The 24,278-nt window shown below is 40.0% G+C and overlaps 2 protein-coding genes across 2 annotated transcripts; one reads left to right on the forward strand and one right to left on the reverse strand.

The window, feature by feature from the left end:
* The first annotated feature begins 3,679 nt into the window (after window positions 1–3,679).
* LOC143533163 (putative transcription factor At2g01370) lies at window positions 3,680–4,664 on the forward strand. Its single transcript, XM_077028018.1, has one exon. It carries the CDS (start codon window positions 3,726–3,728, stop codon window positions 4,449–4,451), a length of 726 nt encoding a protein of 241 aa, XP_076884133.1. The 5' UTR covers window positions 3,680–3,725; the 3' UTR covers window positions 4,452–4,664.
* A 1,206-nt stretch (window positions 4,665–5,870) lies between these two features.
* Window positions 5,871–7,152, reverse strand: LOC143533164 (uncharacterized). Its single transcript, XM_077028019.1, has one exon. The coding sequence runs from the start codon at window positions 7,123–7,125 to the stop codon at window positions 5,995–5,997; it is 1,131 nt and encodes a 376-aa protein (XP_076884134.1). The 5' UTR covers window positions 7,126–7,152; the 3' UTR covers window positions 5,871–5,994.
* Window positions 7,153–24,278: the final 17,126 nt, after the last annotated feature.

A 24,278-nucleotide genomic window follows, 5' to 3' on the forward strand; every position in this document is an offset into this window, starting at 1 on the left:
ATCTTCTGGAATTCTTCAAAGTGTTAGTTCGAGCAAACTACAATTAATCAAGCAAGGTTGTTCTTCAGTCGAGCAAAGTTTGTTTTAGAGCAAACCCTTGACATAACCAAGCTTAAACCAAGTGATTTAGTGGGTCGAGCAAGGTTCCAATAAACAATGATGTCAAGCACACTTGAAGGAAGTTATGATGAAATTATTCTAATGACTTCTACAAGCGAGGTTCAACCTCGAGCAAGCTACAGTGTCACCAGCACACTTAGTTTGTTTGAATAAGTTAAAGACAAAAGGTTGAAGAGATCAAGAAGAACATGTTTGCTTGTAGGATATTATCGAGCAAAGTTTGATATTATCATGAAGATTGAAGTCTGCTTGAAGAATATTTTCTAAGAAAAATATTCTAAGTAAATATTGCTCGGAGAACTGTTCCAAACACACTAATGGTTACAAGGTTTGCTCGACAAAGATAAAGGCTTACTCGAAGACCTTTTACACTTATAATATTTTGAATACGTTTGAATATGTTATGTACCAATCATTAGGGTTTCTAGAAGGTGTCAGGTGTGCCTATTTAAGGAAAGTTTATGTCACATTTATGGGATACAGATAGGTGAGAGCGAATATTGAGTGATTTGACGGGCGACAAACTTTCTTAGTAAACGGAATATCTCATAAGGAAAGTAGCCATCACACCTTACATTCCACCTAGAAACCCTAGAGATTTTCCTTGTATTCTGAGCTAATATTAATGGAAATCTTTAGAGTGACGTGTGTGTTTTGTCATATTTGTTTTATTCGAGCAACACCTTGAATATCATTGATTCTGCCTTTAATGTTCATTGGATTTTCACACTAGCATCCTTCGTAACCGTCTTATCAACATTCAGTTGTTGGTTACGAGATTGATAAGTGTTTAAATCGATCCTGACAAGTGGTATCAGAGCTTCGGTTTGCTCTTGTGAAGATCCTATTATTGCTGATTGCGAAGTTTTTGCCGATTATTAGTTGATTTTGTAGAAGAAGATGATGGCGTCAGCTGAGCACTGTTTTATTGATCAGTGACGTTAGCAGCTCTGTTCTTCATTTTTCAGATCTATAATCTTCTAAGGTTTAAAAGTGTTCTAATATCAGATCTACTTTGTGTATTGTTATTTGAGACTAGATATTGGTGTTATCCATATGTTTTTATCAAATTTAAGGATTTTATTCTCTGATCTGGTTGTTTTTAAGTTTATTGAATTTTTAGTAATTTTCAGTTCTGGCTGCGAATGAGGTGAGTAAATCCAACGCCAATGTAGGGCTCAGGGCCTTACACGTTAATACTTTAAAAGATGTCCATTTTTTCTCACTGGGACGCTTTGTTTTCATGAATGTTAATTCTTTTTACGGTTTCGTTTTGGGAAAATGTTATAGAGTAATAATCAATTTTCATATTTGTTCCAGTTAAGTCACTCATACTTTTTTGTGTCTCAGTTAGATCACTTAGCTTTCAATTTATCTCAATTAGGTCACTCGACTTTCTATTTGTGTTCTAAAACCAGTTGGACAGCTACTATATAATCGTAAGTAGCATAAAAAGTAATAAAATTGAAAACAAATGTTGATTTTATTGACGTTTTAGTTATATATGAGATATAATAGAAAGGTAAAAAAAAGATACTATTATTACATGTATTGTTGGTAGTTGAGTGACTTAATTAAGACAAAATTGAAAATTGAGTAACTAAATTGAGACAGACTATAAGTATAAGTGATTAATTGAAAGTTGAAACAAACTAAAAACTTGGTTACTATTCTACAAAATTGTCCCCTTCGTTTTGTATATTATGTTTCGAATATTTTTTCAATGATCCTACCGCAACATGCGGGTTTGCAATAGTTTCATTTTATTTTTATTTTTTTTAAGTTTTAATGTTATCAACGACGTCAAAGTTTCATTTTTTTATATAAAATAAAATCATGTATGTTTTCAACACACCCTACGCAAGGTTTCAATTCTACATGTCAACATTAGTTTCTTCACGGTTTTACGTCCATGCTGCAACGCGCTGGTTTTAATACAATTTATAAGTAAACTTTAAATACCATTACGATCGGTTTTACTCAAAATCTAGTTAAATAGTCACACGGTTAGAATTCATAACATGTTAATTTCAATTTTCATATTAGACTATTTAAACGGTAAAGAAAAATACTGAAATCTAACCAAAATAGTAACTTCAGTTGATGTAATTAAGGTTGTAAACAAACAAAACGTTTAGTAAATTGAAGAGGTATGCACCCGCCTCAACACCGAGCGAGGCGGGTCAACCCACAAGATATAGACAAGAGGCTTGAAATCAAGACATTATGAAGGCACAAAGCCAAAACCTATGCGCATGGCGCATATCACATATGCTCACGCATATCACATATGCTCATGCATCACGTGCTCAGGCATCATATGCCCAGGCACCACAGATGCTCAGGCATCCTCAGGATTGGCGCATATCACACATGCACATAATCAACCTCGTCCTTATCCAAATCAGGATTAGGGCAACCTTGATTGTGCACGTCAGACAACCTTCCAGAAGGTATCTTTTTAAAGAATAAGAATATGCTGATGTTGACAGCTGCCAATGAAAGGTGGACAACTCAGCATAAACCATGTGCTACCACGTGATTATAACCAATGAAAAAGCACCAGGTGTCCCCAAGGACACGTGGCGCAAAGCAATTGGAGGAGGCCAGCAAGGCCCTGATTAGGTCTGAGCCCAATCATTGAAAACCCTAGCACTATAAATACCATATCAACTCCACAAGGAAAGAGGATCAAATAACACACAGTCACATCCAACTACACAGTATTCAGCTATATCAAGCAATACTCTCCAAATTTCCTTACTATCATATTATTATCTTCTCCTACAAACACTTATTCTCACACCGGAGGGTTACCCCAAAGAGGACCCCTCTGTCCCTTTCTGAGGGGTAAGTTTACGGTGCTGTTCATTTTGTAGGTGGAAGAACCCAGATCCCAGTGAACCATCGGTGGAATAGCATAATCACACCCGAAGAAAGTAGATCGTCTACCAGTGAGTCGATCCACGTTTCTTCATAAATCATTCGTGAATCGTTCAGCAGAAAGTTCATATATGTTTGCCAACATACTAAATGAACTAGCATGAACAAAGAATTTTGTTCAAGGCTTTGTTATTGCATGTTTGTTATTGAAAAAAGGAAATGGGAGCCTATTGTCTACGTAGCACAGACGTAACCCTAATGTGACACAATGGAACCCGTATGAGTTCCATTCCATACCAACCAGCTTAATATGTTCATTTGTTTGTCCTTTAACATTAGTTCATTTACGCTCGTTTATATTCGTCGAGTTACGTTCGTTTAAATATATATGTTCATTTATGGAGAGCTTGTTGCCCCATTTTGACCAAACTTTATTGTTTTAATCAGATCCATGCTGGCTTGACTTTGTTGTTTTAATCAAATCCATGCTGGCTTGGGGTTCTCCGAAAAACCATTTCGCTAATTACCCCTTAACAGTCGTGACAACAAAAAAAGAAAAACCTTCTAGTATCACACACTATCAGTGTACCTCACAAACAATTTTTATTTATTTATTTATATTATTTATACTATTACATTTTTTTTTATAATTATGTTATGATTTTCTAATATCTTCTATAACCCCTAACTGATTTCCCCGATTCAAAAACCCTAGTTTTCTCATGTCTTCCGACACCATTAAACCCTCAGCCTCAAACCCCAGAAAACGACCGGCTGACTACGGCAGGCGTACGCCGGTGGTGGTGGCGGTGGCGGTGGCGGCGCCGGATGCAGATACATACGAACAAAAGAAACAGCAGCAGCAGCAGCAGCTTTTCCAGAGGCTGTGGAGTGAAGATAATGAAATTGAGTTAATTCAAGGCATGATTAATTATGTTAATCAAAAGGCTAAAGACCCTCTTGCAGATGTTACTGATTTCCATCAGTTTGTCAAGGGATCACTTCATGTTGATGTTAATGACAGACAGGTGTTGTCTAAAGCCCGACGGTTAAAGAACAAGTTCGAAAACAATGCGGCTAAAGTTGAATCCCGAGGGAAAGCCCGGTCCTTTTCGAATCCCCACGAGTCCAAAATGTACGAATTGTCGAAAAAACTATGGGGAAATGATAATAACAATGATAATAACAATGATGATAACAATAATAATAATATTGGTAATAAGAGTAATGTGGTTAGCGCCAATGTGACGCCACGGACAATGGGGTGGTTGATTAGGGATGAGGAGATTATTAAGAAAGGGTGGGAGTTGGTGTCGCCGGCGAAGAAGGGGGAGTTGGAGGCCAAGTGGAAGAATCTTAAGGTGCAAGAGCTTGAGCATTTTTTGAAGAAAGTGGATGTTTTGAAAGAGCAAGCAGAGGTTGTGTTGGATGCTATAAGCAAAATCTAGTGGCAGATAAGGTATATTTTGATAATGGGTTGTTGTGTTTATGTGGGATATGTTTTTGGAAATGAATTTGTATCTTTAAAGGAACAATATTGAGCTTGTGTTGTAGCTTACTAGATTTTGCTTGTTTGGTTACTTGGTATGGTAATAGATGTTAAAAATGCTTGATAACTTGGATTTTGGCTCTCAAAAGAATCTACTCTTTATGTTTCGCACCTACAGTCACAGTGGCGGATCCAGGAATTTTTTTTAGGTGGTTCCCTCTTAATTTATAAGGTGGTTCCTACGCGTCTTCTATATATCCGTACACTATTATTTCGAAACTCGGGTGGTTCCGGGGAACCACCCGTTTGTATGCTGGATCCGCCAATGCCTACAGAAAACAAAGCGAAATTCTTAAAAGCATTTTCGTTTTATTGGACGGTTCAGGCATGGTAATGGGTATGAAGTTGGGTTAAGTGTCGGACGTGCTATCTGGTTGCGTCTTGGATTGACTTTTTGGTATTAGCTTGGCATAATAGATCAGTAGCATTGTAGGTTCCACCCGCCAAACAATTGTGGTGGTGCAGGAATGGTGTTTGGGTCGTAGTTCACAGATGGTGGCAATGGCATGTGGAACGGGTGCGGTTGTAGAGATGGCATGTGAAACGGGTCCGGTTTGGGTTATTTGGATTCATTTTTGTGAAATAGTGGTACATAAATGGGTTATAATAGAGTGAAAAATGGACTACCATCAAGGAAAGAGGCATTTACACATGCTTAGGTATACGTTTCCAAAACCCGGTCGTTGGTAACACGCAAACCTGACACGCCGTGTGGGGACGGATTTAAGAGAGGTTCTACCCTCTTATGTGCCGTGAACCATATCGCTCCATCGACAAAATTGCTCAAATTCCCACAACAGTGAAAGGTGTCAAAAGTTTTGCAGTGTTTACAACAACAAACACCATAACTGCGAAAATGATGTAACTGGTGTAATTTTGTCGATTAAGCTCAGTAAAAAGTAATAATGGTAGTTACTTTTATTTTGAAAACAAAAATAGTAATCTAAATTATAATTTGATTAGGCTAAAATTGAGTAAAAAATTAGAATGCCCAAATTTAATACCCACTGTATTTTCTTCTAGCAAAACTTGAAAATACATGTTATGTCACTAGAAAGCTAGTGAGGTTACTTTTCAGTTAGTACGAGATACCTGAAAGAAAATAAGTTGAAAATTAAGATAATAAGGGTATGTTTTATTAATCTGGGCTTAACACGGTCAATGGGTCAAAGGTGATATTATTAACTTCCAATATCCATATTCTAAAAGGCAGACCAAATAGAATCTAGGATTCCGGGTTGAAACCGTTTGCAGTTGGGTTCGTTACGGTTTACACCTATTAATGTATGACACTTCAACATGCAATGGCAAGTCAACGTTCATCAATCAGCAGGATTACCTAATTATACCGTCACTACAAAGGATAATCAAAACAAAATTATAAAAGCGGATCAATACTAACAATAATCTTGAAAAATGACATAAACACGACACTTCAGACATCACTCCTCTGAAGCCACTATCAAATTATATCGTCTAAACTTACTCGACTTCCCAATCTCAACAAGCTTCTTAGCCTCTTCAGTTCTCGACTCCTTAACCAACCCATCGATCACAAGTTGCATCACATTCGGATCCACAACACACTTTTCTTCAATCACCTGCTTAAAAAGCTCAACCGCCCAATCAAAATCACACATTTTGCACGCGAACCGGATCAAAGTTGCAAATGTTGCTTTATTAGGAACACAATCACTTTCCACCAATTTAGTGTACCATTTCTTTGCTCCTTCCAAATCATTATTGTTACAATAACCAAATATTATCGCATTGTATCCAAACTCGTCCGGTTTAAGATTCCTAGACCCCAGTTTTTCAAACAGTTCAACCGCTTCGTTTAACTTATTCACAGACACCAATCCGACCAATCTAGCATTATAAGTTCGAATATCAGGTGAAATATCAGTATTCATCAATTTATCCCAAAACCTCTCCCCATCAAGAAACCTACCATTTCCATAAAACCCAATAAGCAAAGTATTGAAAGTAATCAAATCCGGCTCCAACCCATTATCCCGAATCTCATCAAACATCGAACCCGCCAATTCAAACGACCCCGCTTCACAAAACGCCTTGATCGCAGTGTTATACGATACAATATCCGGTTTAACCGACATCTTCTCAGGTAACTCTTTAAAAAACTTCTCAAACCCATCAAACTTCTTGGCATTAACACGCGCACCGAGCAGCGCGTTAAATGCTTTAACAGTTTGTTTACAGTTTCTCTCAGGCATTTCGTCGAACACCTTGTGGGCATGATCAAACATCCCAGATTTCCCATACAAGGTTATTAATCGCACTGCAAACCCTTCTTTGGAAACATCATCGTACTGTTTCTGATCCTCGAGAATCTCCTCGACCCATTTGTGTTTCTTGGCGGCGGTGAGACGACGGACTGTGTTGTCGTATACATTGGCTTGTTTACGGAATAATTGCGATTCGGATAACTTTTTGAAATTGTCTACAACTGTTCGCAGATTACGTTCCTGGTAGAGATCATTGTAGAAAGATTTAACCGGTGATTTGGTGGTGGATGTGGAGAACAATCGGAAGATACGTGAAATGGTGGTCATGTTTGTTGCTTGGTAGAAGATGGTTTTTGGGTTTAATAAACGGGTTTGGGTTATATTATATTATGGTCGGGTCCACAAACACGTTTAGCGAAAAAGGTCGTGATATTGTTTGTATGATGGGTTTATGGGTTGATCCATTTAACTCATTCATTTTGATTTTAACGTGTTTGAGTTGCGTTGATCCATAATAACTTAGGCTATTTAAGTTATGTCAAATTTTCGAATTTTAAAAATAGTAATCTGACGTGGTTTAAGCATAATTTATCTGAAGATTAGAGTAGAGGTAGACCCAAATTGAATAGGGAGGAGCGGATTAGACATGATTGTTGGAGTTACACCTCTCTGAGGACATGGTCCATGATAAAAGTTCGTGGAGACATATGATTAAGGTTAAGGATTTTTAGAGAATGACACTTTTGTTTGTTAGATAAAGAGCTTAGGATCTCTTGCTTTTTGGATGGACTTTGTATGTGAGTGTCTGTATGGTTTCTATTTTTGCTATGTGATGTCAAATGTGTGTGTTTTTACAATGTCTCTTTTCACAATGTGTTTTTTTATTGGCACACACATGTTTGTATGTGAGTCATGGGTCTCTTTTGAAGTAGTCTCTTTATTCCCATGAATAGAGGTAAAGTTTGCTTGCATCACACCCTCACCAGACCCTACCAATAGCTTTTGTTATTCGTGAGATTTACTGTGTACGATTGATTGATCGAAAGTTTAGAGTATAATAAGTAAGGAAAACTATTATCTGGTTAAGTATGTGGTGTTCGGGTCAACCCATGAATACACGTGTTGTGTCCACTTTCATCTGTGTGACACAATTTTTGGCTTCGTATTGTATTCGGGTCCGAATAAAATTTCCGGGTTTATATCGGGTTCAACCCACAAATGTAATTCATTTAGCTGTCCTAATTGTAAGGCTCTTTGAAATATACACAAGTCTCATAGTCACTTCTTTTGAAACCATGAGAAAATACATGATTATCTAACTTCAAATTCCATTGCTTTGTGATTGCTTGAGACCATACAAAGACTTTCGTAACAAGCAGTCAAGCACACATTTTTACCTTCTTGCCATCCTCAAATCCAGGAGCCTGTCTCATATATATATTGTTTCTTCTAAATCACCATGCAGAAATGCTGTTTTGGCATCCAAGTGTTCTAGCTCTAAGCCAAACACAGTTGTTAATGACAAAAGTACCATTATAGATCCATGTTTAACTACAAGAGAAAACACTTCACAATAGTCAACACCAACTCTTTGTGTAAACCCCTTGGCAACCCCAATTTTGCCTTATACTTATGTTTTTCACCTTCTAAACCTTCTTTAAATTTGAAAACCTATTTACAATCAACACATTTATAATCTTCTGGTTTAACAACTATTACCCAGGTTTGATATTAGTTTTTGTGTAAAACTACTTGTGCTGATGTATTTCGCGTGCCAAACTACTCGTCACGATTAAAAAACTTATGCAATAGTCATGGGCGTTGTAAACGAGGCATGCATGGAACGTGCTCGTGGCAACTAAACGAGTATGAAACGTGCTCGTTTGGGGCAGTTTACGGCCACGTGGCGTGTTTTTATTGGTTCTATAAACTACTCGTTCATTTAAGAAATTACACGCCCTGACAAATTTATAATACCTATTTTTGGAGTTGTATAGAAAAAGTGTTTAAAACTTGAAAATTATTTTTCATATATACGTATTTTTAAAATTTCCATAATCGTTCACATGAGCATGTTAAGAAGCAATCGAACCTCTAAAACATGGCCATGATAAGAAAAATGGAAGTAAAAAAGTACGATATATTAGGATTACTTTAAAATTATATCTATCATCTGTGGATATACAAATAAAATATATATGTTTCTAGATCATAAACCAAATATTAATTATATAATTTGTTATGTTGACAAATTTTGTATATAATTTATTAGGTGCGACTGTGCGAGTAATTACAAGAGTAGGTTATTAGTTTTAGGTTATTAGTTTTAAGCCTAATAAATCCATGACAATTGCAAACTACTCTTATTATTATTATATATACAATAATTAGAAGTTTGGTGTCGCCGAATTTTGATTGAGTCATTTGGCGACACCTTATTGATCTTTGGCATTTGGGTTTTCTTTTTGTTTTAATTATAGTACCATGACAAACATAACGGAGGTCAACCGAACGTTAATTTTGTATTTCTTTTTTTGTTTTAATTCCGGTACGACAACGAATGTGACGGAAACCGATTGAATTTGCCGACAAACGTAAGTATTGTGTTTTTTTGTTTGTTTAAACTCTAGTATAGTAAATAACGCAACGAAAACAAACCAAATTCGCATAGACTCACAACCTCAACACCCAGTACCGACAACGCTTGGATTTTACCAACGCTCGAGTTTACCGACCAACGCAGCGTCATTGGTATTAGTGGAACACCGTAGTTTCGCCGCCAACCACCCTCATGAGTGATAAAGCCAAAACTTCAAAACCAAATACTCTTCACCCGGTTTACACCGTCACCGACATCCAGAAGAAAGTCCGTGTTCTCGATGAGAAAACGGTCAAGTACTCTGCTTGGGTGAAGCTCTTTCACCTTCATGCCCGTGGTTACGATGTACTCGACCACATCAACGGTACTTTACCGCCTTCAAAAACTGATCCTTCTTATGATCAGTGGATGAAGATCGATGTTGTCACACCCCGACCAAAAGGCGGCGGAACATGCCGAGGTGTAACGATTGCCCATAAGCGCATGACACTATTTAAAGCGACAATATTTAACAAACTCATTTCTTTTCACAACATCGAAAATGTCACATAATCAAATATTCATAAGTCAAATACAACAAAATATCACAAAATATAGCAAATCAAATATTGTTCATTTTTGCTAATATCCTAACGGTATTTGTGACGTTTTCTTCACCGAACTCCATAATCAACCTAGATGCAAACTTGTAACATTTCATTAAATAAAGTTTGTCAACAAAAAGGTTGGTGAGCAATTCATAAGTTTGAACAATAGATATATAGTATGAAAAGCCACAAATCTAGTATACGAAACCATAAATAATAGCTAAAAGCTTGGATAAATAGTTATCGCTAACAAGTTAGCGACACCCAACTATAAGGGGTTGCCAAATAGTTTAGGATTTTATAGTTATCGTTAATTGCATTACGTTAACGACACCTTGCCATGAGGGGTTGCCAAATGGTCTAGGATTTATAGTTCCACCATCCAAAAGCGATAAACACGTAGTCAATTAAGCATAGAACACCAAATTGAGCAATTATTCAAGTAAAGTATACAACTACGTTTGTGGTTTAAGACCCAAGTATAAAACATTTAGTTTAGATAAGATGAAATGTCACCCCCAAAATAAAGGATAGAAAACGGGGTATGAAGTTACTCACGTTCAAGTATAAAACTTGATCGGTAAAGATGAATAACCGGATGGATGAAGTTTAACGAGCAAGGCCTAAATGACAATAAAATCTTGGATTTAGAATGGTTGTCTTGAAGATCTTTAAATAAAATAATTGTTGCAAAAAGTAAACAATTAAAGTTCAAGGTTTAAAATGTAACTATTTAAAAATTTATAATAACAATCCTTTAAAAATGTAAGTTTGCTCGAGACCGGGTTAAGTATCTAACCTTAATATTTACTTAACCAATGTTAAGTAATAAGGTGGGAAAAATGCTAAAATGCAAGTTCATTTGGGACAAAGATACTAAAACGGGTTTTTAACGAGTGTTCGGGTTGTCGGTTCGGGTCTTGACAAATGGTCAAACCCAAAGTCAACTTTTCAACATATTAATTGTTATGAGATAACTCATTAAAATATACTAACACTTAACCAAGTATGTAGATCTATTGTTTAGAACTAACAACGCACGTTAAGCGAGTGTTCGGTTTTGTCGGTCCAAACTATGTGATGAGATCAAGTTGGATCCAACAATTCCAAGTACTTAAGAAAATAATTAAAATCAGTTTGTAAACTATTTTTAAAGAAATATACAAGTCTTGATAGCTAAAAACACACTTGTGTGTCTTAAGCGAATAAAAGTCGGTATGGTTCGGTTTGGTTCGGTCTCCATCTCACAAATAGTTCATAGATGGTTTCTACATGCCCAAATATCATAGAACTTGTATATTGGTTTATAAATGAAGAAAACATAAATCTTACAACTAAAAAGTTAACTACAAGTCTTTTAAGCAAAAGTTTCGGTTTAGTTCGGTTTCCATCTCCCAACGAGTTCATAGATGGATTCCATATGCTTAATATCAAAGAACTTGTAAAAATGATTTTTGAAACTCAAATCTAGCAATAAACATGTTTAAACAACTATTTTAACAAAACTAGTAAACAAAAGTTCGGTTTCCCGGTTTGGACTAGTTTCGGTTAAACCGAGGTTAGTCTTATACAAACGCACACCATGGAACTTGTAAATAAGATGAACAAACAAAAAGGGTTAGAAGTTAGTCATAAGTGATATGTATAATAAGTTATGTGTGTGTAAATATATATCAAGAACACGAAGTCCTCCATGAAGCCTTGCCTTATGACATTCGAAACTTAACCAACCGGAGTCGGTGAAGTAACAAATAAAGGAAACAAGGGGTGTGTATTATATATATATATGTTGTACCACCATATTCAAGAGTTAGTAAAGTTAGATGAACAAGTTAGAATTAAAGATAAAACTCAGTTTGACTTTTAGAAGTCAAACATTCAAGAACACAATGAAAATAACCTTAAGATCTTTGAATTTGAGAGAGAATTTGGAGTTGTAGCAGAGATTAATGGATGGAAAGTGTGGTGTATATATAGGGTAAGTTGAAATGGTCAAGCATAAAGGGTCTTGCAAGAAAATGGGGTGTTTGGTCACATGTTTGCATAAAAATAACCAAAAAACGAGTTGCTGATCTGCAGTCCGGTCGCGGTACGCTCCCAAGTATTTGATGTCTGGTCGCAGTACGCTATGGGTGCAAATATGATATTTTTCAGTTTTCAAAAATGGCAGTTTTGGTCCCTGCAGTTCGTTTTAAGTGATTTTAAGCGTTTTAAAGACCGAAATGAATGTTTTCAAGACCCAACAAGTGTAAAACAATATTGTAACATAAAATCCATCATTTTATTATATCCAAGGTTTCGATTTACAAAACGGGTCGGTTTACATCAATAAAGTTTACAAAACGAATACGAATCGAGACCCGAAATTGACGAATGCCACAGATGCTATTGTCCTTTAGTGGATCTACGGAACACTGTCGGATAAGCTTTTAGATCGGGTTCTCGAACTCGAATCTACCGCCCTTGAAGCATGGAACCGTGTCAAAGCCTTGTTTCAAAATAACAAGGGTGCTAGAATTGCCGCCTTGACAACCCAGTTCGTCACTCTTCAACTCTCTGCCATGCAGGATCTTGAGTCTTATTGTCAGAAACTCAAGTCTATTGCATACCAGTTAAATGATCTGGGTGGATCCGTCAATGAACAAGCACTTGTTTACAATTGGTCAGAGGTCTCCCGAGTGAGTTGGATGCCATCGGTACCATCATCAATAATTCCATTCCATCATGGGATGAAGCTTGTGATATGCTAGATCATGAACATAGGAGAATTCAACCCCACGTCTCCGCCTCTCCTTCTCAAACCATAGCTGCCATTAACACCTCCTCCAGCTACAACCACCGTGACTCGAGCCAAACCCGTGGTACTTCCAAGCCCGGTAACCGTAGGCACAACACCAACTCTAACCGCATCGGAACACCGACTCAATACTCATCCCGTAACCACCAACCCCAACCAAACCGTGGTCAATCTAAACCCCATGGTCCTCCCACAAATCACCAACAGTTGACTTCTTAAGGCCAACCCAACTATTACCCTCATGTTCCTCCACCGTGGGCTGCTTATTGGGCTCCTCCTCCATGCCCGTATCCTACACAAAGGGGCTGGGCAGTTCCGTGGGCTGCACCTTCGGCTCCACCGCAACAAACTCGAGCACCTCAACAATATTTGTAACAACGTGAAAATTTCGAGTTCAAAGTATCAACTTTCCAAAGTCTATGGATTAAAATTGCCAAATCCAAACTTGAGGGTTGAAAACGAAAATTTAGTTTTCCTGACCCATCGCGCTACGCGATGAGTCAGAAGAGAACTCCATCGCGTATCGCGATGGGGCTTCTGACAAGTTGTGACACGTGTGCCACGTGGCACACGGTGGCACTAGGTGCTGCCACGTGGTAACACTGCCGCCACGTGTCGCCATGTGTAGCGGTGCCTGCCACGTGTCGACACGTGGCAGGTCTATACTGTTGCGTCATCAGGCCTATATCGCGATACGCGATAGGCTTGCCCAAGGACCTATCGCGTAGCGCGATGGGGTCCAGAAAATGTCTATAAATAGCGGCCAAGGGCTGCTCATTTCCATCATCCAAACTCAGCTCTAACCTCTCACTACTCTCTCTCTAAACCTACCTCGATAAGCGTGTCATACCTCGATAAACGTGTCCAATCTCTCATTGTGAAAACGACGTTTCCTTTAAAAGTTGTGCTACCCTCCACCCACATACCAAGAAGGTGTTGTTATTATGGCAATGAGTCTCGATAAGCGTGTCAACGAGTATTGAAGTTTGGTGTACTTGTTCGACGATCGAGAAATAAAGCGGCGTCGAAGTGCTGCTCAAGTCCCTAGGATTCCAGTACGCCACTAAGGTTATGTGTCATAATGAATTTAATATAATATAATATTATATTCAAGGCTTAGGCCTAAAGTCGAGGATATACTCGATACCTCGATAAAAGGAAAGAAATGCAAAACATAACAAAGAAAAAGAATAAAGAAATGATATGATAAACATATATATGTGTGTAAGTATATATGTATACATTCTTTGTTGTGAATTATTATTTATTGAATAATGAGTATTCGTGAATAATAAAAGAAAAGATTACGTTTCTTGGAGAAGAAGAAACGTCGGGTTTTTTATATAAACTAAAGGTTTATAATTTACTTTTAAACAAGAGGTTTTCAAGTAAATAAGAATTGAACTAGAGGTTCAATCGAGGATTGAGATATAAAGACTAAAGGTCTTAAGCCTGATCGTGTATCCGACTATTAAATATTTATACTCGTAATTATAGGTTCGAGATAAAGAAAGGGAAAGACCCTTGGACGGTGAATGAAGCCGATCCGAAAGAGACAAGGTGAATACGCCCCAAAACTTTTAAACTTGTTTTCAAAATGAGTCTACTTGTTAAATGAAATTGTTTACAAGGAACTACGTGTTCCTAAAACTATTATAACTATGGGTATGAACCTAGCCCTCAGGCTGTGGTATACGTGTGTTTGGATCCTTACATAGGTGAAACTATGCGATGTATGGGCATGATCGCACCACCCTTGATCGTAGGACGCTCCTCTGCAGGGAGTACGACCGTATGTGTATATTAACGGGTACTTAGCTAAGTCAAACGCTGTGGTGTTTGTTCCTAAGCCACGATGGGCCGAGGCAGGTGTAGTCTCGAGTGGTAATAAAGTAAAAGAAAGTATTTTTGCGTCAGCGTGTTCACCAGCATTCGTTGCTGACGTATTTTATTACATTTTGCAGGTGAACAATATTAACACTTGGAGTATCGAAGTGCTATTAATATATCTGATGGCTCGGATTTCTTTTGTAACTTAATATATAAACATGGTGGTTTGTAAATATTAAACACATACATATTTTGCAACTTAAGCGGGTGTTACAATCCCGTCTTTTGAAGTATATATGTAAATTACACTTTCGATCCTTTAAGTTTTATAAAGACTTCCGCAACTTAAACGCAACTCTGATATAATTTACAATTACGATATCAACTTATGGGTTACGCTCCCAGGCCCTAGACAGGGGTGTGACAATATTCATCTGCTCAAGCTCATGTTACCAAAGTTAACCCACTCGAACTGAGTGAACTTGGAGCCGCTTTTCAAGAAATGTCTCTAGACTCGAGTCAACCGGAATGGCTTATGGACACCGGTGCATCGGACCATCTCACGCATGACCAAGGTATGATTACCACACCGAGTGTTAATAATAATATTAACTCTATTCTTGTTGGAAATGGCAATCGAGTACCAGTTGTCGGATCGGGTCATACCACCCTTCCCCACTCCTCGACCCTTCTCCAACTCAATAATATTCTTCACACACCTTCCATTATTAAAAACTTAATTTATGTTAGAAAATTTAGTGTCGATAATTGGGTGTCTGTTGATTTTGATCCTTTTGGTTTTTCTGTGAAGGAATACCCGACTGGGAGGATCCTGAGCCGTCACAATAGTGACAGTCATCTCTACCCACTCACGGCTCCCGTCACACCATCTGCTTCCGCCTTCGTAGCCCTCTCGGACACCACATTTTGGCATCAATGTCTAGGACATCCCGGATTGCATGTTCTAGATTTTTTAAGTTCAAATAAGTTTATTCCCTGTCACACCCTCAAAATCCACTAACGGAGTTTTACCGTCAGAGGGTGTGAACTAACAGGATCGGAATCATTAGTTATAATCAAACCATAAAAACGTTTAAATGAAATTAAGTGCGGAAGCGTAAAAAAACCACAAGACAAAAGTTGTGTCACGCAAGACGACTTAAAAACCCAAGTAACAATAGTTAAAACATGTTTGCAGATCAGAATGTTCAAAAACCATGCATGATCCTATACCGCGCACCCGCCTGGGCTACCTGAGAATAACATACTAAAAGTGTCAACACAAGGTTGGTGAGTTCGCAAGTTTAAATAAAATAAAGTGTTTAGCGTTTTGCGTTCAGCGTTTTGCGTTACAGCGTTTTGCGTTACAGCGTTTTGCGTTACAGCGTTTTGCGTTACCAGATAGTGTTATGTCAATTATATATCTATAGGTAGCTAGCCTATAAAACAAGTATCACTAAGTGTTCGACACCGAAGCTGACTGTTTATCAATTTGCCTTGCCACCAGGTCGTCAAGACCATGGTATGTGTTTAGCCAAGATTACACCCGCTCGACATCCAGTCGAGTTTAGCGTTGGGTGGGGTTTGTCAAACCCAGTAGTACTACTCAATAGTGACTCGCTATTATCCAAATATTAACCGGTTCGATGTTATGAAGGACTTTAGTTTACGCGTTTGCCACTTAGTCTTTACAAGTGATATATAATCTATATTAACAAAATCTTAAATGTGTTGCGGAGTATGTTATCTCCCCCAAGAGAAAAGCGTTTAAAGATTTAAAAGGGGAAAGTGAAACTCACTGTTTGCGAAGAAATTCCCAAATTAAATCACTAAGATGCGCGTCACAGAAAAACTCTCTCTAGCGTTCTAAAACAACAAAGAGATTTTTCTAAGTGTCGGAATATTATCGAGTCTCTAGACCCGGCACATAATACCTATGCACATAACATGTTTCGTGTTTCGTTTTTGAAGCGTGTGTGACTTGAACAAGTGTATTTGTGATACGTTACATGTGTAAGCAATTATTTTCGTGTCACGTATTCATATAGTACATCACTAGCAATCACTCCCCGTAAGGGCAATTTGGTCAACACATAACAATTAACTAGCCATTATTCCCCACGAGGGCAATTTGGTCAAATCATGACAATCAATTAGCAATTATTCCCCGCAAGGGCAATTTGGTCAAAACATAATAATTATATAGCAAGTATCGTGTTTCATGCATTTTCACAAAACTCAGCAGCTAGTTTCACCGAGACAGAAATTCTACTTGAAAGATTGTACTATTCCACCGATCATAGCATCTCAATTAATTTACCAAAAATCATCACAGAAGCACATATGTCTTAGGTTTCCAGAAAATATTTTATTATATTTTTATTCCACATAGGTTTCTCACAATCATCAAATCATTACAGCAAACTCATAACAGTCAAATTCATGCGCAACAGAATGTTATTTGCAATTACCGTTAAACGAAAAATCCAATAAATACAAGACCACTTGGGTTAGGTTCCTAACTCAATAAGTCAACTTCCAGAAGTGGAACCAACCCAATTGGTCTCGTAGTTCGTGAGATATAATATTTACAAAACAACCTAACAGCAGGTCTAACAGCTCAGCTTTGCACAACGTTTTTGTAAAATCATAAAAGTTAACTTCTACTTGTCCAAAAATTACAAGTTTATATTCTTTAGAAACTAGACTCAACCTAGTTTACTGTAGTATCAATAATCTCAACCAATTTTCACATTTACACTTCGTTACAGTCACTTAAACATCAATAACACATTCTGTCCAGAAACTGTTTGCATCCAAACTCAACATATTAACAATCTATGAACTATCATGCATTCATATAACACTCTAGACTCCATAAACACCATCCATGCACATCAATTACACATTACATACATGATTAGGGTTTTTGTTTGAACTCAATTCAAAGACTCAACAATTAACGTATAACAATATCAATACTAGTTATCATATCATTATCAAATCATCATCCAATCAAACAAAATCATATGAACACATAACCATATAGAATCGGCAGCTAGGGTTTGTGATTAACCCAACAAACATCAAAATCAAGTATAAAGGACGCATAGGATAATCGATTATACCTTCCTAGCACCTAATTCTTCAATCAAACACTTGATTTCTTGATTGTATGTGTGTGTGTAAGTCGACGGCAGCCAAGGGAGGGGGAAAGGGTTTCCGATCGGGACTTGTGTGTGGGGAGAATAATAATAAGTTAGGGTTTAGTTATTATTTATAAACATAATATGTTACACTCAAGTCTCTCCACTTTCAATTGTTGTTTTTCTAACTTAAATAACTAGTTTACCTCTTGAGTTAACGTTTATAACCATGTTATCACACAACACATAAGTCTAACACATAATTATCACATAATTACTGTTTTGACGTTTTTCGTTTATTCATCAATCGTTTGCGTCAACTCGTTTGCGTTTCGGTGCAATTCCCGAAAGACTACACATGTAGTAAGTGTTAAGCGTCATTTAAACCCTAGTTTAAATGTAATGAGGTGTGCGTTATAGATTCAATGATCTTTAAGTTTGAATTGACGGAGTTGAGTTAACGGAGTTGAGTTAACCTGAAATTGACGATTGTCGCATCATTCCCATGTTAAAGAATTTTCGTCCCGAAAATTTGAGTCAAGTCGTGATGAGTGTCTGAAGAAGTACGAAAAATTTCAGTTTGTCATATCATCCCCTAGTAGAAAGAAATTTCGTCCCGAAATTTAATTCATACCTCCGGTGATTTCTGACGGTTTGTCGGGTTTCGCGGTTTTTTGTGTTTGGTCAGCCCTTCAAAAAGGTGAGGATACTTCTTCATCATTTGATCCTCGCGTTCCCACGTGAACTCCGGTCCACGTCTCGAGTTCCAACGAACCTTAACGATTGGAATTTTGCTGTGCTTGAGTGTTTTGGTTTCCCAGTCCAAAACTTCAACTGGTTCTTCAATGAAGCGCAACTGTTCATCAACTTGTAGTTCATCCAAAGGGACTACTTGGGTTTCATCGGATAGGCATTTCTTCAAATTGGATACGTGGAAAACATTGTGTACACTGCTGAGTTCCGCTGGTAAGTCCAGTTGGTACGCCACCGGACCAACGCGTTCCGTTATCCGGTAAGGACCAACGTATCGTGGGTTGAGTTTGTTTCGCTTCCCAAAGCGAACCACACCTTTCCAAGGTGAGACTTTGAGTAACACTTGATCATTCACTTGAAATTCGAGAGGTTTTCGGCGCTTGTCGGCGTAACTCTTTTGGCGATCTCGTGCTGCTGCCATGCGGTTTCGGATTTGAACAATCTTTTCCGAAGTTTCGAGTACCAGTTCTGGACCAGTGATTTGGCTGTCACCCACCTCTGCCCAGCAGAGAGGTGATCGACACTTCCGTCCGTACAGTGCTTCAAACGGCGCTGCTTTAATACTTGCGTGGTAGCTGTTATTATACGAAAACTCTACCAAAGGTAAGTGAGGTTCCCAACTTTTTCCGAAATCCAACACACATGCACGCAACATGTCCTCTAAGGTCTGAATAGTTCGTTCACTTTGCCCATCCGTCTGAGGATGGCATGCTGTGCTCATATCAAGACGGGTGCCTAGTGCGCTCTGTAGTGACTTCCAAAAGTGCGAAGTGAAACGAGAATCTCGATCAGAAATGATTGAGACAGGGACTCCGTGTCTAGACACTACTTCCTTCATGTAAACGCGAGTCAATCTTTCCATTTTGTCCGATTCCTTAATTGCGAAGAAGTGTGCCGATTTAGTTAACCGGTCAACGATCACCCAGATGGTATCGCATCCCGTCGGTGTTTTAGGTAATCCAGAGAAAAATCCATTGAAATGTGTTCCCATTTCCACATTGGAAGTTCCGGTTGCTGTAACAGGCCAGATGGTTTCTGGTATTCTATTTTGACTCTGGCATAAGTTAAGCATTTGCTCACGTAGGTGGCAATGTCGGCTTTCATGTTCGGCCACCAGTAAAGTGCCTTTAAGTCATGGTACATTTTATCTGCGCCAGGGTGGATAGAATATCGGGACTTGTGGGCTTCGTCCATCACCAGAGTTCTCAACTCTCCGAACCGTGGAACCCAAATCCGGTTCTCAAAATATCGGACCCCATCCGATCTGGTTTCAAGTTGCTTGTTCATGCCCCGCATGAGTTCCGATGGAAGATTGTCATCTTTCAAAGCTTCGAGTTGCGCCTCGCGAATCTGGTCGGGGAAGTTTGCATGAATCGTGAGTTGCAATGCTCGCACTCGTCTGGGTTTATCTGTTTCTTTTCTGCTGAGGGCGTCGGCCACTACATTGGCCTTGCCAGGGTGGTACTTGATGGCACAATCATAATCCTTAAGCAGCTCGACCCAACGATGCTATCGCATGTTCAGCTCCTTCTGATCGTAGATATGCTGAAGACTCTTGTGGTCGGTGTAAATGGTAAACTTGGTACCATACAAGTAATGCCTCCATATCTTAAGGGCAAACACCACAGCTCCGAGTTCCAAATCATGGGTCGTGTAGTTCTTCTCGTGAACCCGTAGTTGTCGAGAGGCATAAGCTATAACCTTCTCGAGTTGCATCAGCACACAACCGAGACCTTGTATCGATGCGTCACAGTGTACCTCAAAATTTTCCGTTCCCTCGGGGAGGGCTAGAATATGGGCGCTATAGAGTTTGGTTTTCAACAGTTAAAAAGCGGATTCTTGCGCGTCACCCCAATTGTACTTAGTACCCTTGTGAGTCAAAGCGGTGAGGGGTTGAGCAATCTTTGAAAATCCCTCGATGAAACGCCGGTAGTAGCCGGCCAGTCCTAGGAATTGCCGCACCTCAGTCGGAGTCTTAGGTGCTTCCCAGTTTTTGATGGCCTCTACCTTACCGGGATCGACATGGATACCATTCTCGTTGATCACATGTCCTAAAAAGTGAACCTCGTGAAGCCAAAACTCACATTTCGAGAGTTTAGCATATAGTTGTTCCTTCTTCAATAACTCCAGGATTACCCCTAAGTGTTCTTCATGATCAGCTTCGTTCTTGGAGTAGACGAGAATATCATCAATGAAAACAATCACAAACTTGTCGAGGTACGCCTTGCATACTCGATTCATGAGATCCATAAATACGGCTGGTGCGTTGGTTAGTCCAAAAGGCATAACCGAAAACTCGTAGTGACCATACCGTGTTCTGAATGCCGTCTTTGAGATATCTTCTTAGCGCACTCTTAGTTGGTGATAACCAGATCGCAGATCGATCTTCGAGTAGTCACTCGATCCTTGAAGCTGGTCAAACAAATCATCAATTCGGGGTAAAGGATAACGGTTCTTGACCGTCACCTTGTTCAACTCCCGGTAGTCGATGCACATGCGGAAAGTCCCGTCCTTCTTTCGGACAAATAAGACGGGGCTCCCCATGGCGATGAGCTAGGTCGGATAAAACCCTTATCCAACAAATCTTGCAACTGGGTGGACAGTTCCTGAAGCTCCGCCGGTGCGAGCCGATACGGGGCTCGTGCTATAGGTGCTGCACCGGGGGTCAACTCGATTTGGAATTCGACTTGTCGTACAGGAGGGAGTCCGGGAAAATCCTCCGGGAAAACTTCCGGAAAATCTCGCACAACTGGTATATCTTCAATTCGCTTCTCCTCCGCGGGTTTCTCAACAATCTGCGCCAAAATTGCCGGATGACCCTTTCGTAGGTACTTCTGCGCCTTTATAAGGGTAATGACGCTGGTGGTCATGCCGCTTCTCTCACCTCAGATCGAAATGATCTCGCCGGAAGGGGTAGTAATGTGGACTATCTTGTCGTGACATATAATCTCCGCTCGGTTCTCGGATAACCAGTCCATGCCGACAACGACATCGAAACTACCAAGCGTAAAAGGTATGAGGTCGATATCAAAAATATGACCTGACAGTTTTAACTTACATCCCGCAAGTACATGAGTCGTTACTATAGTCTTACCGTCAGCTAATTCAACAGGAAACTTAGCATCTAACGGGGTTGGAGTTAAGTCTAAGAGTTGGCTAAAGGCTTTCGACACAAAACTCCTATCAGCTCCAGTGTCAAACAATACAGAAGCAAAACAATCGTTCACAGGGAACTTACCAGTCACCACGTACGGATCATTGCGGGCTTGACCCGACCCAATAACAAAAGCTCTTCCTTTACCATTGTTTCCACCACTACTGCCACTTCCATTACCTCCATTGTTGTCGTTCTGTTTCAGCTTGGGACAATCTTTCCTGAAATGACCTTCCTGTCCACATTCGAAACATCCCTTCGTCGTCATAGGTGGTTTAGGAGCACCCTTTGCCGCAAGGTCTCCTCTACATTCCTTCGCCTGATGACCCATCTTTCCGCATCTCTGACACTTGACACGGTCACATGGGCCAACATGATGATAGTTGCACCTATTGCACTTTGGATATTTCCCAGCATATCCGCTCGAACCCTGCCCGCTACCGTTGTTATTGTTGTGATTCTGATTGTTAAAGCTCCGAGTGAATTCGGGCTTACGGTAGTGTTGTTGCTGTGGGAGGTTCGTGGACGAGGATCTGGTGTTGTCAAACTTTCTCTTTCCGCTGCTCGGGTTGATGTTGCTGTTGTTGTCATTACTCGGGTTGTCACGGGCTTTCGCGGTTGAACCCCTAGGTGGTAACGCACCTTGGGTCACAGCTTGATCCGTCAGTTTGTGAGCTAAACGGATCGCTTGTTGAATCGTGGCTGGTCTGGAAGACGTCACCATGCCCTGAATCTGCGGTGCTAACTGTTGGTGCATTTTGTGACCGTCGCTATGCAATTCTGACCAGCGGAACGCCACAGGCGAAGTTAGCACAACTTCGCCTTAGGCGAAGTTAGAACAACTTCGCCAACGGCGAAGTTAGGACAACTTCACCTTTGGCGAAGTTATCACAACTTCGCCTTAGGCGAAGTTAGCACAACTTCGCCTACTGAAGCCCAGGCCCGTGAATGTTTTGTCTATATATAGTTGTGTCTTGTTTAGTTTTAGGGATTGAGAAATCAATGTGTGTTTGAGCAGCTTGTTTATTGAGAGAGAGTAAGAGACTAGAGTCGTGTGAGACGACCCGAGGTAGAGCTCACCTCGGGTCAGTCGTGTTTTCTGTTTTTGTTACGGTATGTAACGTGATTATTTTATATATGAATCTGCAGATTTGTTTATCCCGTTCTAGTATTTGTTTGTGTATTTGATCGTGTACGTGTTTGTTTTATTCGTCTGTACACCATAAAAGAGTCTAGGAGGATTCCGCACTCCTAGACCTCGTGCGGATCTCGTATCGATCGACGACGCCCCGGGGGGACCTACCACTAACCCATCAATATACATCTCAATCCTCTTACTCGGCGGATCCACCATCCGCGGACACATCACAGTCAACTCGTGAGAACGGGTAGTGTAGGCTTCAATTTCTGAGCCCACCATCTTCAGTGACCAAAATTCTAACTCTAACTTCGAAATCTCCTCTCTCGGACAGTACTCCTCTCGCATCATGTTTTTGAACTCCTCCCAGTTCATCGCGTTAGCCAGTTCCAATCCAAGGATCTGCACGTTCGAATTCCACCAAGTGAGGGCAGAATCCTCAAGTGTTCTAGCAGCGAATTTGACCCTACTGGCAGGGGGACAATTGAACATCTCAAATGCCGACTCGGCCTTCTCAGCCCAACGCAGGAAGCCAATAGCTCCCTCAGTGCCCTTAAACGTACTGGGCTTGTAGTCAAGGTAGTTCTTGAAAGTACACATTCCAATTTGACCTCCAGCTTGGTTTCGGACATGTGCGGCTAGAGCGGCCGTCGCGTGGTCGTTCAGCAGAGTTTGGAGTTCAGCTGCAGTCAAGTTGATGTTACCACGTCCGTGTCCAGCGTTTCTTCCAGCCATCTAGGTATTATCATCCCGAGATGTCGTCGCCTGAGGACACGTCCGAGTGTGCCTCTGGCTCAACCGGTTCTTCCTCCGGTTCCTCCTCGGGATTTTCTTCAGGTTCCTCTTCAGGCTCGGCCTCAGGTTCGGCTGCGTCCTGAGCAATTTGCATTTGTAAGACATCGCAACGCTCTATAGCTATATTGGTTCGAGTCCTTGCTACCTGGAGTTTCTCTTGCAAGTCTATCATCTCGGCTTGCATCTTCCTCATAATCTTCATCTGTTGATCACTAGCCTCTTGCATTTTCTTCATGGTCGCTGCCATGCGGGCAATTTCCTCCTTAGTCTCGGTTCCGTCTTTTAACAGTCCGGAAACGTTCGCTCTCGTATAGCGCATGTAACCCACATCACGCTCCAAACATGAAACAACAGCTGCGAGAACTCGCTCTACAGGTTCGGTTATGGGTGGTAGGGTGTTGGGATAAGCAGGGTTGTTCGGGTGAGGTAACGGGGGAACTTGCTCGCGATAGACCATACGCCTAATCATGTTAGGGTACCAATCCCAGCTAACGTCGTTTTCGTATATGCCTCCGGATAGGCGGTACCTCTTCGGTGCGGGAGCTTCGAGTTCAGGGACTACTCGGGGTGGCGATGCGGTAGGTAACTGTGGTTCCTTCCCGTGAGCATGAGTCATCGGATCAGATGGTGATGAGGATGGCGGCGTCGACATTCCTACAGGTAAGCCGTTTATGCGCGCGC

The sequence above is a fragment of the Bidens hawaiensis genome, unplaced genomic scaffold (assembly GCF_021521415.1).
Source record: "Bidens hawaiensis isolate Kalapana, Puna unplaced genomic scaffold, B.hawaiensis_p1.1 tig00009621_1, whole genome shotgun sequence".
Taxonomy (NCBI): domain Eukaryota; kingdom Viridiplantae; phylum Streptophyta; class Magnoliopsida; order Asterales; family Asteraceae; genus Bidens; species Bidens hawaiensis.

Coding starts and splice junctions, on each gene's coding strand:
- LOC143533163 (XM_077028018.1), top strand. CDS start 3,726: ATGTCTTCCGACACCATTAAACCCTCAGCCTCAAACCCCAGAAAACGA.
- LOC143533164 (XM_077028019.1), bottom strand. CDS start 7,125: ATGACCACCATTTCACGTATCTTCCGATTGTTCTCCACATCCACCACC.